Source organism: Bufo bufo, chromosome 1 (assembly GCF_905171765.1).
Source record: "Bufo bufo chromosome 1, aBufBuf1.1, whole genome shotgun sequence".
In the NCBI taxonomy this organism is placed as follows: domain Eukaryota; kingdom Metazoa; phylum Chordata; class Amphibia; order Anura; family Bufonidae; genus Bufo; species Bufo bufo.
Genome location: NC_053389.1, coordinates 758,106,089 through 758,122,193, shown reverse-complemented (window position 1 = coordinate 758,122,193; position 16,105 = coordinate 758,106,089). Strand labels below are relative to the sequence as shown.

Below are 16,105 nucleotides of genomic sequence, written 5' to 3'. Positions count from 1 at the left end.
ATACAGCATATTAGTTTTGGTTGTTTTTCCCCAAAACAGCGAACATTTCACCCACCATTAGATAGAGGATGTGTGCTGATGGTGGTTTGATATAAATGTTCCTGTACTTATCTGCACTGCTACATACATGTCCAGTACATGTGTGAGATATCACATATACAGAGCTTCCACCTACATACCATGTGTCTGAGGACACTAGCATCTTGGTGCATCCAGGGCACGAAGAAGGGGAAGAGGATTCCAGCTCTCCTCATGGAAACAGTGACAGGTAAGTTTCACGTTGTATATTTTTCCTCAGTGAGGCATTATAAATGTGTAAGACTACAGTTACTATGTGGGGCCCACTATTACTTGTTTGGGGGCATTAAGAGGAGCTTGGTTACTAGGTGGGGCCTAAAAGGGACACTTAAAGGGGTTGTGCCATAAAGTACTTTTCACTCTAAAGTTTATTTTCTTGAAGTACTCTATTTCCCATTCCTACTTGGATTTTTTATTTTTATTTTGTCAAATTGACCTCATTTGCAGTTTTCTCTTATCTCCCATGCTTGAATCCTACTTCCTGGATTGTCATGTGACTGCTGTCCACTGCTGTGTCCTGACATCAGGAGGACATATGACACTAACCAGTTCATTTTCTTCCTCCACATATTTAACATGTTCTGTGTAACTGGATTTAATACAGGCACAACTAATGTCCATCATTTGTTAGAGCTAAATGTACTATTAAGTTCATCTGTATGTCTATTATCTGTCTGTCTGTCAATCCATAACTGACATTTAGCATAGAGGAGTGGTTACTGAAGGGAAGGAGCATGTGTGTCCTCTATTAGAAGGCTCACTACAGGACGTAACCAACAGGTGTGTGTGGGGGGTGGGGGTAAAACATATATCATTATACACTCCAACAATGGGGGCAGGAACAAAAGTTGCCGTGGGGCCCATAAGACTCTATTTATGCCCATTGCAGAGGGCTTTCTCAGACTCTTTAGGCTCCGGGAAGATCTCTCCATTTTTCTTCTCACCTAAATGTTGCTGCTAGATATCCCATGGATCTACTTGTAGCTGTCCAGATATAAATTTCCTCATGAACTACCTTCCTCATGCAGTTTTCCTCCCTTTTGACCTTGTCTTAAACCCGCGTAGGTGGAGCAGATGCTGTCTGAATTCAAGCTTCATGAAGAAGAATTGCAGGTCCTTATGAGCAGAATGCAGGCAGAGATGGAAAGAGGTCTTCACCTGGAGACGAATGAAGAAGCCAGTGTAAAAATGCTGCCGACCTACGTGCGCTCCACACCTGATGGTTCTGGTAAGAGGCATAGGGCAATGTGATTCAATATAGGAAACAACCTGTGGCATATGGATAATGTAGACACTATCAACAAAAATGTTCTACACTATGGTACTGTCCATGATATATGATTGCAGTACATGGTTAGCTTTGACCAACAGAAATCACTTTGATTTAGGGTCAGTCTGGTTCACCGTAGGGCCAGAGGATCCTCACATGGGTTGAGGCTGTAAATAAAATCAGCAGATGTGCGACCTGTGCCTGTACTGCGGACTGCAAATTGCAGTCCACAATGCACGGGCACGGTTTGCAGATGCGGACCCATTAACTTGAATAGGTCCGAGAACATGTTGTGCGGAAACACGGACTGAACTCCCACGGAAATGCTCCTTAGTACCTCCGTGGGCTACCACTCTGTGTCTCTGCTCCGCACCGCTCAGCAAATATGCCTGAGAGGCGGCCGTACAAAAACTGCTGCATGCAGTGGTACTTGTCTGGTTGCCTCTGCATATTTGCCGTGCTGCGGCCGGATTTCTGCCGCTCCCCATTATATTGACGGACTTCTGGCAGCACATGGCTGCACACAGTAGTTACGGATCCGGCAGGCTGTTCCCCTGCCAGAACCATTAACGCCAGTGTGAAACAGGCCTTAAACTAGTACAAGAAGCCCCACACTGGGTGGAACCAGTGGCAATGTCCTAAACCGGGGATGGGCAAACTGCGGTTCTCCAGCTGTTGTAAAACTACAACTCCCAGTATGCCCAGTATGCCTTCACCTATCAGCCTACAGCAGGGCATGATGGGATTTGTAGTTTTACAACAGCTGGAGAGCCGCAGTTTGCCCATCCCTGTCCTAGACTCTTTGCCATGTCACCACCTTTTACGGACTTTAGCTTTCAAGAGATGATCTGATATGCTCATGATACAGCCAGATTGTCACTGGACACAGCGCTTGTCACCAGTCTGAAAGCAAACATAGGCCTAGTTCAAACAGGGGCTTAGTGCAGTTCTTCTGCTTGTGTCCTTCACCCTCAGCACAGCGGCATCAGGATTCCTGCTCTGTCTCTCACTTCTTAGCAAATCTTTTATTTACTCACGTTGACATTGCCTGACCATGCAGGGGGTGGGCGGCCGGGAATCTCAGGTTATATAATGTCAAGGGGCGACTGCAGCAGAAGTAGAAAATGGTAGATTGTAAATGGTGACATAAAAGAGATGGACACTTTATTACAAGGAGAAGAGTCGTGGTTACATGTTTTACCATGAGATAAGATAGTAGATAGATAGATAGATAGATAGATATTAGATGGAGTAAAGTCTGAAAGTGTAGGTTCCTGTCTGATGGAGCCACCTTTCTGTTGGTAGATGGGACCGAGACAAATTCGGTTAAAATGTGCACAAAGAGTTTCTAATGTTCATGTATAGTAAGTACAACAGTAATGCAATTCAGATTTATCCACCTTTTCAGTGTTTGCATGCATCTTTGCACATGCAGCAGTTTACCACTACATATAGTGTTTGCTATACATGTCAGCCATGGTAGAGTACAAATGTACTTTATTTCATGTTATTTGAAGGTAGGGTTGCCACCTGGCTGGTTGTGCCCGGAGGCCAGTGTCATATTTTTTTTACTGGCCTATTAAAGTGCTTGCTCTGGCTCCATATATGGATTAGGAGTAGAGATGAGTGAATGGACTTCGGATGGTACTTGGAAAGTCGATTCGTTAAAAACTTAATTGTAATACTGTATGGAGTTCACAGTATTAGAATGTATTGGCTCCGATGAGACGAAGTTATTACTTCGCGAAGTCTTGCGAGACTTTGTATAATAACTTTGGGAATTCATTATTACTGTAAAAAACCTTGGTACCGAACTCGGGTTCAGTTCCGAGTGGTACCTTGGAACCAAGCCTGAGTTCGGTTACAAGGTTTTTTACAGTAATAATTAATTCTCGAAGTTATTACACCAAGTCTCGCAAGACTTCGAGAAGTAATAACTTCAGTTCATCTGAGCCAATACATTCTAATACTGGGAACTCCATACAGTATTAGAATGAAGTTTTTACCAAATCGACTTTGGACATACCATCCGAAGTCCATTCGTTCATCTCTAATTAGGAGTCCCTGCTCTGTATCCTTATATGGATTCATTGCCTCTGCTCTGGCTCCTTATATGGATTAAGAGTCCGTGCTCTGGCTCCATATATGGATTAAGAGTCCGTGCTCTGGCTCCATATATGGATTAAGAGTCCGTGCTCTGGCTCCATATATGGATTAAGAGTCCCTGCTCTTGCTCCATATATGGATTAAGAGTCCCTGCTGTAGCTCCATATATGGACTAAGAGTCCCTGCTCTGGCGCCATATATGGATTAAGAGTCCCTGCTGTAGTTTCATATATGGACTAAGAGTCCCTGCTCTTTGTTCATATATGGAGTCAGTGGTATGAAGAACCCCAAAGACTGTCAGTATGGGGATACCCCTGTGTATTTAACTTTTATTCGGCCACTATTTTCAAATGGTCTCTGCCGGGTTTTGAACCTACAACCTTCTGTATTGATATATATCAGTATATTGTATGGGAGGGTTCTTTTTTTTTTTTTGAGGATAAAAGCAGAAGTATAATTTTATATTTTTTTTTAGCAATTGCAAAATAATTTATAGCACAAAATAGATCAAAATAGTCAGAAAACCGTCTGTTATAGAAGGAGAAAAATTTAAATATGTAGGCGCCATTTTAATCAAATGATTGAAATGAACGTCACTTGATGGACCATACTGACTATAAGGCCTCATGCACACAACCATATCCATTTTGCGGTCAACAAACAGTAAATCTGCAAAATACGTATAACGTCCATGTGCCATCCGCATTTTTTTGCAAATCTATTGGGTCCGTGGACTACATTTTGCGGTCCAGAATAGAACATGTTCTATAATTTATGGAACAGACATACGGATGCGGACAGCACATGGATAGTATCTGTATTTTACGGATCTGTGATTTGCGTGATAGATAGATAGATGGTGTTCTATGAGGCAGAAGGACATTTCGGCCTCTTCAGGCACCAGAGCTGTGGCTCTACCTTTGCACTCCCTTAAATCCCAACATTTCATTGTTCCCTTTGCAAGCCTTAACAAGATACAAGATACTGACTTCTTCTTTTCAGAGGTTGGAGATTTTTTGGCCTTGGATCTCGGTGGAACCAATTTTCGAGTAATGTTGGTTAAAGTAGGGGAGGATCTAGATGGACAGTGGAAAGTCGAAACCAAGCATAAGATGTATTCGATCCCTGAAGATGCCATGACAGGAACTGCAGAGATGGTGAGAAGCTTTATAGAAAGGATTTGGGGTTGACACAATTGTGGGTTAATTTTGGTGGAGTATAAAGAAATAGCAACTTATTATTGAATTTTTCCAGCCCAATCCACTGTTCAATCCGCGTGGAAAATATTATAGTAAATACAGGGGCGGGTGTGTGACAACAGCCTCTTGTCCTTTTTTATGATGGATGAGACAGTACAATTGGTGGGAGCTGATGGACCTTATGACACACTAGTAAAGGTTATACAAGAGTAAAGTAATAAAGTAGTAGTTTTTTGTTTTTATTTTATTTTTTATTTTCTTGTTAAGTTACTTTTCAAACTGACTGAGTGTTTTCCTTCCAGCTCTTTGATTACATTGCTGAATGTATCTCAGATTATCTGGGTCAGCAGAACATGAAACACAAGAAACTGCCCCTTGGATTTACCTTCTCCTTCCCAGTCCGACATGAGGATATTGACAAGGTGAAGTGTATTAGTATACATGAGGTGTGGACATACAGTTACCTAGGCTATCACTGCCATATACTGTATGTTGTAGATTTTCAGGGTTACCTATCTGTCATACAGGGGTGGATTAGCCATAGACCTTACAGGAAAATTTCCCGGTGGGCCGATGCCCAGGGGGCCACCTGAGTCCTCCTCACAGCCGGCCAGTAGAAGTTTTTGGGGATGTATTTTTTGCTGCTGGCAGTATTTTGTGATGGACTGTGGTATTTGGCTCTGTTGGGGTGGTATAATGTGCCACAATATGGTATTGCTGGCCCTGCCTTCCATCAATTTGGACCCGACTACAAAACATTTTTAGTATTTTTTTCCAGGGCCACTTTAAGTTCCCAGTCCACCCCTTCTGTCATACACAAAGGCTTATAGTGAATTTCTTTATTATAGGGGATCCTTCTGAACTGGACCAAAGGATTCAAAGCTTCAGGAGCGGAAGGGAATAACATTGTTGGACTGCTGAGAGACGCCATCAAGAGACGAGGGGTGAGCTGTTGGTCAATGTGATGAACTGAGAGACCTTTTTCAATGTGATAGCCCCTCTCTAAAATAAAAGAGTCCACTCTGGAACACACCCCATTTTTTTATTTTTTTTATTAAATATTTATTTTCTTTTTTTTAAAACACAGTGAAAAACAGTACATTATTGTAAGCAAGACAATCAACACAGGGTAGCCATTATAAGCAACAATCAACTACCCTATAAAGAGAGGCAGGATCCTGCCTAAGTTATAAATATCACTATAGATTCAAAATTAATGTACAACTATCACCTCCCCCCCCCCCCCCCCCCGATTGGCTGTCGTCAGAACAGCTCTATCAAATATACCCACAATTACAGTATTAATTATAGCTAAACAGTCATACAGTACGTGCCGCTCTCCGTTTCCTTTCCATATCCTCAAACATTCTAATTTGTTGAAGGTACAGGATCCATTCATTTAGCGAGGGCGGGGAGACAGAGCCCCAGTGTTTAATTAGAATAACTTTTGCTGCCATCAAACCCCTCATCCAGATCTGTCTGACCCGGACCGGGATTACCATTTCTGGAGCAAAGTATCCCAATATCACTGTCAGCATCCCAGGATTATACATTCACCTAAAGAATTATTAGGAACACCTGTTCTATTTCTCATTAATGCAATTATCTAGTCAACTAATCACATGGCAGTTGCTTCAATGCATTTGGGGGGGTGGTCCTGGTCAAGACAATCTCCTGAAGTCCAAACTGAATGTCAGAATGGGAAAGAAAGGTGATTTAAGCAATTTTGAGCGTAGCATGGTTGTTGGTGCCAGACGGGCCGATCTGAGTATTTCACAATCTGCTCAGTTACTGGGATTTTCACGCACAACCATTTCTAGGGTTTACAAAGAATGGTGTGAAAAGGGAAAAACATCCAGTATGCGGCAGTCCTGTGGGCAAAAATGCCTTGTGGATGCTAGAGGTCAGAGGAGAATGGGCTGACTGATTCAAGCTGATAGAAGAGCAACGTTGACTGAAATAACCACTCGTTACAACCGAGGTATGCAGCAAAGCATTTGTAAAGCCACAACACGCACAACCTTGAGGCGGATGGGCTACAACAGCAGAAGATCCCACCGGGTACCACTCATCTCCACTACAAATAGGAAAAAGAGGCTACAATTTGCACGAGCTCACCAAAATTGGACTGTTGAAGACTGGAAAAATGTTGCCTGGTCTGATGAGTCTCGATTTCTGTTGAGACATTCAAATGGTAGAGTCCGAATTTGGCGTAAACAGAATGAGAACATGTATCCATCCTCTGCTGGCTACTTCCAGCAGAATAATGCACCATGTCACAAAGCTTAAATCATTTCAAATTGGTTTCTTGAACATGACAATAAGTTCACTGTACTAAAATGGCCCCCACAGTCACCAGATCTCAACCCAATAGAGCATCTTTGGGATGTGGTGGAAAGGGAGCTTCGTGCCCTGGATGTGCATTCCTTAAAATCTCCATCAACTGCAAGATGCTATCCTATCAATATGGGCCAAAATTTCTAAAGAATGCTATCAGCACCTTGTGGAATCAATGCCACGTAGAATTAAGGCAGTTCTGAAGGCAAAAGGGGGTCCAACACCGTATTAGTATGGTGTTCCTAATAATTCTTTAGGTGAGTGTATATCATAGAGGACTCCTTTTGTAGGGTTACAAAGACCTGTTCCGAGTACTTTTTTAGTTTAGTAAAATTCCAAAGTAGGTGGCCGTAATCCGCATTCACATATCCACATTTAGAGCAGCAGCAATCTCGGCCTTTATTTTGGGGGAATTTCGCTTGCATTTTTGGCGTATAATACGATCGGTGCAAGATCTTAAATTGAATTAATCTATGAGCATTGGAAATTGTAGCCTTTCTTACATTTCTGTAAATGCTGGTCCACTGTAGTGGAGGGCAATGCAACTCTTGCTCCCGCTTACTTGGGCTTTTAAAAAGTGTTACAGTTGCCAATGCCATTCGGAGTTTGCAGTATAATCTAGATATCCTAACCTTCTCATCTTTCTGGGCATAACAATAATCAAAGAATAAATTCTCTCGTGGAAAAATGTAGCCTTTATTTCTAGAGGCCTCATATATGTGTTTTAAACGTGAATACATGAACAGATCTAATAATGAACTATCAGTGAAATTAAATTCCAAAAACGATTTAAAATGTCCCGAAGAAAAAAGGTGACACACATTGACAACCCCCTTACATAACCAGTAAACAAAATCTGTGATTTTGAAGAATTCCACCAAACTCCTGTTCTCCCAAAGAGGGGTGAAAGCAAAAGGACAGGAAACCTTTAAAATCTCCTTAAGCTTATTCCAAACCCTCTGTAGGGTCCAAGGGATCAGTAGGGACTTCCTCAATCCCATATACCCAAACTCCAAACATGTGAAGATATTCTCTATTGGTTTATCCATAACCTTATTCAAATATCGTGCAAGTGAACTCTCTTTAAAGTTACAACATCGCTGAATCTGTGCACATAAATAATATCCTTGAAAAAAAGGAAATGATAACCCGCCCTCTGACTCCGACAGCCATAAATATCTTTGTTTTATACGCACCCTCTTCCTTCCCCAAATTAGATTTTTAATAAGAGTCTCCAATCTATGGAAAAAGATATCATCGATCCAAACAGGGGAAGCACACATCGGGTACATCACAATAGGCAAGATAATCATTTTAACCAATGCTATTCGATCTGTCTTTGCCAATATCAATTTCTGCCAAACGCATATTTTAGACTTATCTTTATTCAAAACCGGGGCCAAATTAAGCTCATAAAACCTATTTATGGGAACCCCAATCTTAACCCCCACATAGTCCAAAGTATCATTAGGAGCAAGAACGCGGACGTCACTCCCCTCATCTATGGCCTTACGGTTCAGCGGGAGGAGCGATGACTTAGTCCAGTTAATCAAATAACAATTTGATTAACCAAAATTTACCAAATATAATTTACCAAATAATTTACCAAAATCCTCTATTTCTTCTATCACATAAAGAAGGATTTTCCATCTCTGATCCAGGAACAGAATCACATCATCAGCATACAGGATTATTCTATCGCTCACTCCCGCCACCCCAAAGCCGTCTATACGGTTATCTAAACGGATCTTACAGGCCAACGGTTCAATAAATAGGGCGAAAAGAAGAGGAGAAAGGGGGCATCCCTGTCTCATCCCTCGCCGCATCGTAACGGGAGAAGAACTAATACCATTGATATTAATACATGCTAACGGCTGTTCATATAGCATTTGAGTCATTTCCATAAATATGTACCCCAAACCAAATTGAGACATAGTAGCCCACAAAAAAGACCACTCCATCCTGTCAAACGCCTTTGCGGCATCTAAAGACAGAATGAAGTGGTCTATACTACCCCCAACAGAGAGATTCAGATACACCCTATAAAGACTCATCTGTATTTGCCGGCCCGGAATAAAACCCGTCTGATTGGGGTGTACCAGAGAGGCTATGACCCTCTTCAAACGATTAGCCAGAATTTTAGCAAAAATTTTGTAATCCGTATTTAAAAGCGATATGGGTCTATATGACCCCATATCGCATATATCTTTATACTTTTTCAACACCAAGATGATCACTGCCTCTCTAAATGATGGAGGTAAAGAGCCAAATAAACAGGATTCATTCAAGACCCGCACAAGAATTGGAAGGAGCGATTTAGTGTGGTACCTATAAAGTTCAAACGGCAAGCCATCTGGACCAGGGGATGAATTATACTTTAGGGATGGGAGCATCGCTTGCAACTCCTCCAAAAGAATAGGGCGATCCAGCATCTCTCTGTCCTGTGAATCTAACTGGGGAAGCTCCACTTGTTGTAAATATTGGTCCATATCATTCCGACTAAACATAGAATCAGACTGATAAAGAGTAGAATAGTATTTCACAAATTCCTCCCTAATCTCCTCTGAGGACCTCACCCTATTACCTTTTGAGTTCCTAATCTCCCTTATACTAGTAGCCTCTCTCTGATTAGCCACTAATCGTGCAAGAAACTTGCCCGTTTTACCCGATTCACAAAAGCGATTTTGACCTTGTAAAAGAAGCTTATGTTGTGCTTTACTGTACAGAAGTGTCTTAAAATTGGCCTCCTTTAACTGAGTTATATATTGCTCATTATGATGAGCAATTAATAAAGCCCGTAGGCTCCTAATTGCCTCTGTCAGCTGTTGTTCCCTTCGACGAAGTTCAAATCTATACCTATTGATTTTAGTAAAGTATAAGCCCCTTATATGGGCCTTCAATGCATCCCACACATAGTGTATATGTGTTGAGCCTACATTAAAGCCCCAGAATACCTGTATATCCAGATCAATTCGGCATTGCTCCCCTATCACATCAAACCAATGCGAATTCAGTTTAAAAGTTCTGCCCAAAACTGGAGCATCCGCCTCTCTGAACATAATCAGAACTGGGGAGTGATCTGAAATTCCATGAGGTTCATACTTCATTTTCACAATTTGATGACTCAAATCACGACTTGCAAAAGCCAGATCAATACGGGACATTGACCCATAGGACTGGCTGAAGCAGGAAAAGATTGACCCATAGGACTGCCAAATAATACTCAGAGGCGATCCAGTCCGACCTTGCCCAGAAGAGGTGGAGAAACGATCCAACTCAGGATCAAGAACTGAGTTGAAATCTCCAGCTACTAATAATGCACATAGATTTTTTGTGGCTATGTATTTAGCTAATAGAGAGAAGACAGTTGATTTGTATGGTGGGGGAATATAAATAAACGCCAATATAATCTCCTGCCCTTTCCAAAAACCATAGAGGAATACAAATCTCCCTTCTTTATCTATCATATTATCTACAGGTTGAAACTCCATCCCGCGGTGAATATATATACGCTGACCCCTCTTGCGTATGAAGAGAAGTAAGCGTGATATTCAAAAGAAGCCCATTTCCTTTTCAATGTATAGAGCCTATCTACTGTTGCGTGGGTTTCTAGTAATACCCCAATAGCCGACAAATGACGGGCCACAAGATCAAACACCACCGTCCTCTTCACTCTGTCTCCCAACCCTCTCACATTCCAGAATAGAATATTACGTGGCATAAGCGATGTGTAAATGCAAATCCCAGTCCCCCCTCTAGGAGAGAGACACGTAGACCTGAAAAGCAAGTGACGACAGCCAATCCCTTCAGTCTCAGTTTTGTCATTTCATCTCTAATTATCGGGACATCTCCTTGTACTACTGAGAGGGAAAAGGCCAGCTCTGCAACTGAGGTGCTAATGGAATTTACTACTCCCAATATATCCGCAAGTTTTTTATTAATACTCTCAAAACCTTCACTCTGGGGCGAACTGGTCTTTAACGAGCCCAATTCTGACCGGTCCGTAATAATCAATCCCAGCTCAGCCTGTGGGACAGATCTTTGCACACCTCCCCTAGTTTTGGGTGGTGGTGACTTCAAAAATTTATCTAATCGAGCATGGGGGCCCCCCCCCCCGAACCACCTTTCGGCGAGGACACCCCTCCTCATTTACGATACTTTGGCGGCCTTTTTATAAACTTAATAGGTAACCACTATGCAAACAATTCAGAGATCAAAAGGGGGGGAGCAATTTTAGAGCCAGGCAATATGAAATACAAAAGGTTTTCCAGTACCAGATCCACTTATAATCCGAATCTGCCTAAGGCAATACCCCACTTTACTGTAAGACCCAGACGGCTTATTTCGTGCTCATAGAGACATAAATATCCCACAGACTGATATATCATATGTACAGTCGTGGCCAAAAGTTTTGAGAATTACATAAATATTGGAAATTGGAAAAGTTGCTGCTTAAGTTTTTATAATAGCAATTTGCATATACTCCAGAATGTTATGAAGAGTGATCAGATGAATTGCATAGTCCTTCTTTGCCATGAAAATTAACTTAATCCCAAAAAAAACTTTCCACTGCATTTCATTGCTGTCATTAAAGGACCTGCTGAGATCATTTCAGTAATCGTCTTGTTAACTCAGGTGAGAATGTTGACGAGCACAAGGCTGGAGATCATTATGTCAGGCTGATTTGGTTAAAATGGCAGACTTGACATGTTAAAAGGAGGGTGATGCTTGAAATCATAGTTCTTCCATTGTTAACCATGGTGACCTGCAAAGAAACGCGTGCAGCCATCATTTGCGTTGCATAAAAATGGCTTCACAGGCAAGGATATTGTGGCTACTAAGATTGCACCTCAATCAACAATTTATAGGATCATCAAGAACTTCAACGAAAGAGGTTCAATTCTTGTTAAGAAGGCTTCAGGGCGTCCAAGAAAGTCCAGCAAGCGCCAGGATCGTCTCTTAAAGAGGATTCAGCTGCGGGATCGGAGTGCCACCAGTGCAGAGCTTGCTCAGGAATGGCAGCAGGCAGGTGTGAGCGCATCTGCACGCACAGTGAGGCGAAGACTTTTGGAAGATGGCCTGGTGTCAAGAAGGGCAGCAAAGAAGCCACTTCTCTCCAAAAAAAACATCAGGGACAGATTGATCTTCTTCAGAAATTGGTGAATGGACTGCTGAGGACTGGGGCAAAGTCATTCTCCGATGAAGCCTCTTTCCGATTGTTTGGGGCATCTGGAAAAAGGCTTGTCCGGAGAGGAAAAGGTGAGCGCTACCATCAGTCCTGTGTCATGCCAACAGTAAAGCATCCTGAGACCATTCATGTGCGGGGTTGCTTCTCATCCAAGGGAGTGGGCTCACTCACAATTTTGCCCAAAAACACAGCCATGAATAAAGAATGGTACCAAAACACCCTCCAACAGCAACTTCTTCCAACAATCCAACAACAGTTTGGTGAAGAACAATGCATTTTCCAGCACGATGGAGCACCGTGCCATAAGGCAAAAGTGATAACTAAGTGTCTCGGGGACCAAAACGTTGACATTTTGGGTCCATGGCCTGGAAACTCCCCAGATCTTAATCCCATTGAGAACTTGTGGTCAATCCTCAAGAGGCGGGTGGACAAACAAAAACCCACTAATTCTGACAAACTCCAAGAAGTGATTATGAAAGAATGGGTTGCTATCAGTCAGGAATTGGCCCAGAAGTTGATTGAGAGCATGCCCAGTCGAATTGCAGAGGTCCTGAAAAAGAAGGGCCAACACTGCAAATACTGACTCTTTGCATACATGTCATGTAATTGTCGATAAAAGCCTTTGAAACTTCTGAAGTGTGTGTAATTATACAAACCGGATTCCAAAAAAGTTGGGACACTAAACAAATTGTGAATAAAAACTGAATGCAATGATGTGGAGATGGCAAATGTCAATATTTTATTTGTAATAGAACGTAGATGACAGATCAAACGTTTAATCCGAGTAAATGTATCATTTTAAAGGAAAAATAAGTTGATTCAAAATTTCACGGTGTCAACAAATCCCCAAAAAGTTGGGACAAGTAGCAATAAGAGGCTGGAAAAAGTAAATTTGAGCATAACGAAGAGCTGGAAGACCAAATAACACTAATTAGGTCAATTGGCAACATGATTGGGTATAAAAAGAGCTTCTCAGAGTGGCAGTGTCTCTCAGAAGCCAAGATGGGTAGAGGATCACCAATTCCCACAATGTTGCGCAGAAAGATAGTGGAGCAATATCAGAAAGGTGTTACCCAGCGAAAAATTGCAAAGACTTTGCATCTATCATCATCAACTGTGCATAACATCATCCGAAGATTCAGAGAATCTGGAACAATCTCTGTGCGTAAGGGTCAAGGCCGTAAAACCATACTGGATGCCCGTGATCTCCGGGCCCTTAAACGACACTGCACCACAAACAGGAATGCTACTGTAAAGGAAATCACAGAATGGGCTCAGGAATACTTCCAGAAACCATTGTCAGTGAACACAATCCACCGTGCCATCCGCCATTGCCAGCTGAAACTCTACAGTGGAAAGAAGAAGCCATTTCTAAGCAAGATCCACAAGCTCAGGCGTTTTCACTGGGCCAGGGATCATTTAAAATGGAGTGTGGCAAAATGGAAGACTGTTCTGTGGTCAGACGAGTCACGATTCGAAGTTCTTTTTGGAAATCTGGGACGCCATGTCACCCGGACCAAAGAGGACAAGGACAACCCAAGTTGTTATCAACGCTCAGTTCAGAAGCCTGCATCTCTGATGGTATGGGGTTGCATGAGTGCGTGTGGCATGGGCAGCTTGCATGTCTGGAAAGGCACCATCAATGCAGAAAAATATATTCAGGTTCTAGAACAACATATGCTCCCATCCAGACGTTATTTCTCTTTCAGGGAAATAACGTCTGGATGGGAGCATATGTTTTTCAACAAGATAATGCCAGACCACATTCTGCATCAATCACAACATCATGGCTGCGTAGGAGAAGGATCCGGGTACTGAAATGGCCAGTCTGCAGTCCAGATCTTTCACCTATAGAGAACATTTGGCGCATCATAAAGAGGAAGGTGCAACAAAGAAGGCCCAAGACGATTGAACAGTTAGAGGCCTGTATTAGACAAGAATGGGAGAGCATTCCTATTTCTAAACTTGAGAAACTGGTCTCCTCGGTCCCCAGACGTCTGTTGAGTGTTGTAAGAAGAAGGGGAGATGCCACACAGTGGTGAAAATGGCCTTGTCCTAACTTTTTTGGGATTTGTTGACACCATGAAATTCTGATTCAACATATTTTTCCCTTAAAATGGTACATTTTCTCAGTTTAAACTTTTGTTCCGTGATTTATGTTCTATTCTGAATTAAATATTAGAAGTTGGCACCTCCACATCATTGCATTCAGTTTTTATTCACGATTTGTATAGTGTCCCAACTTTTTTGGAATCCGGTTTGTATTTCACTACATCACAGAAACAACTGAAACAAAGATCTAAAAGCAGTTTAGCAGCAAACTTTGTGAAAACTAATATTTGTGTCATTCTCAAAACTTTTGGCCACGACTGTACATACAATGCCCGGTAACCAAAAACGCTGAATACATATAGAAGGAGAACATAGAAGCTGGATACATATAGGCTAAGAACACAAGAAAGAACATGTTCAGCTGAGTACATAAACACCCCAAAAGTCAGACTGGTTCGGCTTGCCAGAAGTCATACAGGCAGAAGCCGCTGTATATCCAGATAACTTGTTGGAGTGAGAGTTTGTCATATAAATCGTATGCGGTAAATAAGGCAAAGGCCTCTTACAGGCCTCACCGTCCTGCCCTCAAAAGGAAGCCCCCAAATGTGTCCTTTGCACCCAAACCACCGACTTGTCAAACCACCCTACTGAATGCCCCCCTAGCGCATGATATTTTCCAGGGGGCAAATCCATCCAAACTCACAAACAGACGGATGAAACACAGGGCGACTGTCAGTCGGCGGGCATCATTGGAGACCTCATCAGGCATTCGTCTGTGACCTCAACCCCTCTCAGGCACACAGAAGGAATCAGTGCCTCAGACTCCACGGCATCCACCTCCAACCTCCACAGAAGACTCCACCGGCATCCGCAGCTAAACACTGCAATCCACCGGAATCCCCAGAAGGCTCCACCGACGTCCCAGAAGAGAGAAGGAAAGCACAGCAGCGCCTACACGCCAAAAGCACGAGGCCTCTACCGTCTCCTGTCACCACCCGGAGGTAAGTATCCGCACCACAAACTTTTTCACACTCCGGCCAAGAATGCAAGCCTAACCAGCGAGGGCAGCGTCCCAGGACACACGCCTGCTCCAACATCAAATCGGCCCCTCTACGCTCCACAAGCGGCAGGCGACGGGTCACGGCAGGTCACAGCTGGGCTCGGCGTTCCTCGGCATTCCTCATCGGGGCGGGAGGCAGGGAGAGAGGGGGAAAGGACGACAGGAGGAGGAGCGCAGCACGCACACCTACGTCATGCCGCCTCGTTCGAGCGTCTGATGCTGGAACACACCCCATTGATTTTCATGCATGACGCACCATCTGAGAGCTACAAATCTGGTATTTGTAATAACATTTAATTTGAAATTAACTGCTCATTGCATAGTAATACTTGCCGTGGGGTAACCCCTTTAAGTATTCTAAAGGTGTAACTGGAAGCTACAGGGGTCAAGTGCAATATCAGTGAGAGTAACTCAGGGTCCCCTTCTTGCTATGTGGCATTTATAATGTCCTTCTAGGTGACAGAGGAGCCTATGGGCCCCGTCGGACACCAGTGCCTGGGTAAGACTGCTACTCCTGCACCCCCTACAACTTTATCCCTGAATTATTTACGTGCATGCTGCTTTACATAAATGTTTATTCATATGAACATAGTTCCGGCTGCTGATTTTAGCTCTCCTACAGTTATATGTGATTTAGTATTATACTGTTTCATTCCCCTGACATGACGATCATTCTGTCTCTGCCCTCACCAGGATTTTGAGATGGATGTTGTGGCCATGGTGAATGACACTGTTGCTACAATGATCTCTTGTTACTATGAAGATCATCATTGTGAAGTTGGCATGATAGTAGGTAAGTGTGCATTCACAAGCAC

The 16,105-nt window shown here is 42.8% G+C and overlaps 1 protein-coding gene across 2 annotated transcripts in view; it reads left to right on the top strand.

The window, feature by feature from the left end:
• The window catches only part of GCK (glucokinase), a 72,456-nt gene that overhangs the window by 36,646 nt on the left and 19,705 nt on the right, over window positions 1-16,105 (top strand). For both annotated transcript variants that reach the window (XM_040414565.1, XM_040414566.1), the window contains exons 2-6: window positions 1,144-1,306; window positions 4,457-4,611; window positions 4,956-5,075; window positions 5,502-5,597; window positions 15,984-16,083. In XM_040414565.1, coding sequence (XP_040270499.1) covers window positions 1,144-1,306; window positions 4,457-4,611; window positions 4,956-5,075; window positions 5,502-5,597; window positions 15,984-16,083 — 634 coding nt within the window. The remainder of the gene's footprint in view (window positions 1-1,143; window positions 1,307-4,456; window positions 4,612-4,955; window positions 5,076-5,501; window positions 5,598-15,983; window positions 16,084-16,105) is intronic.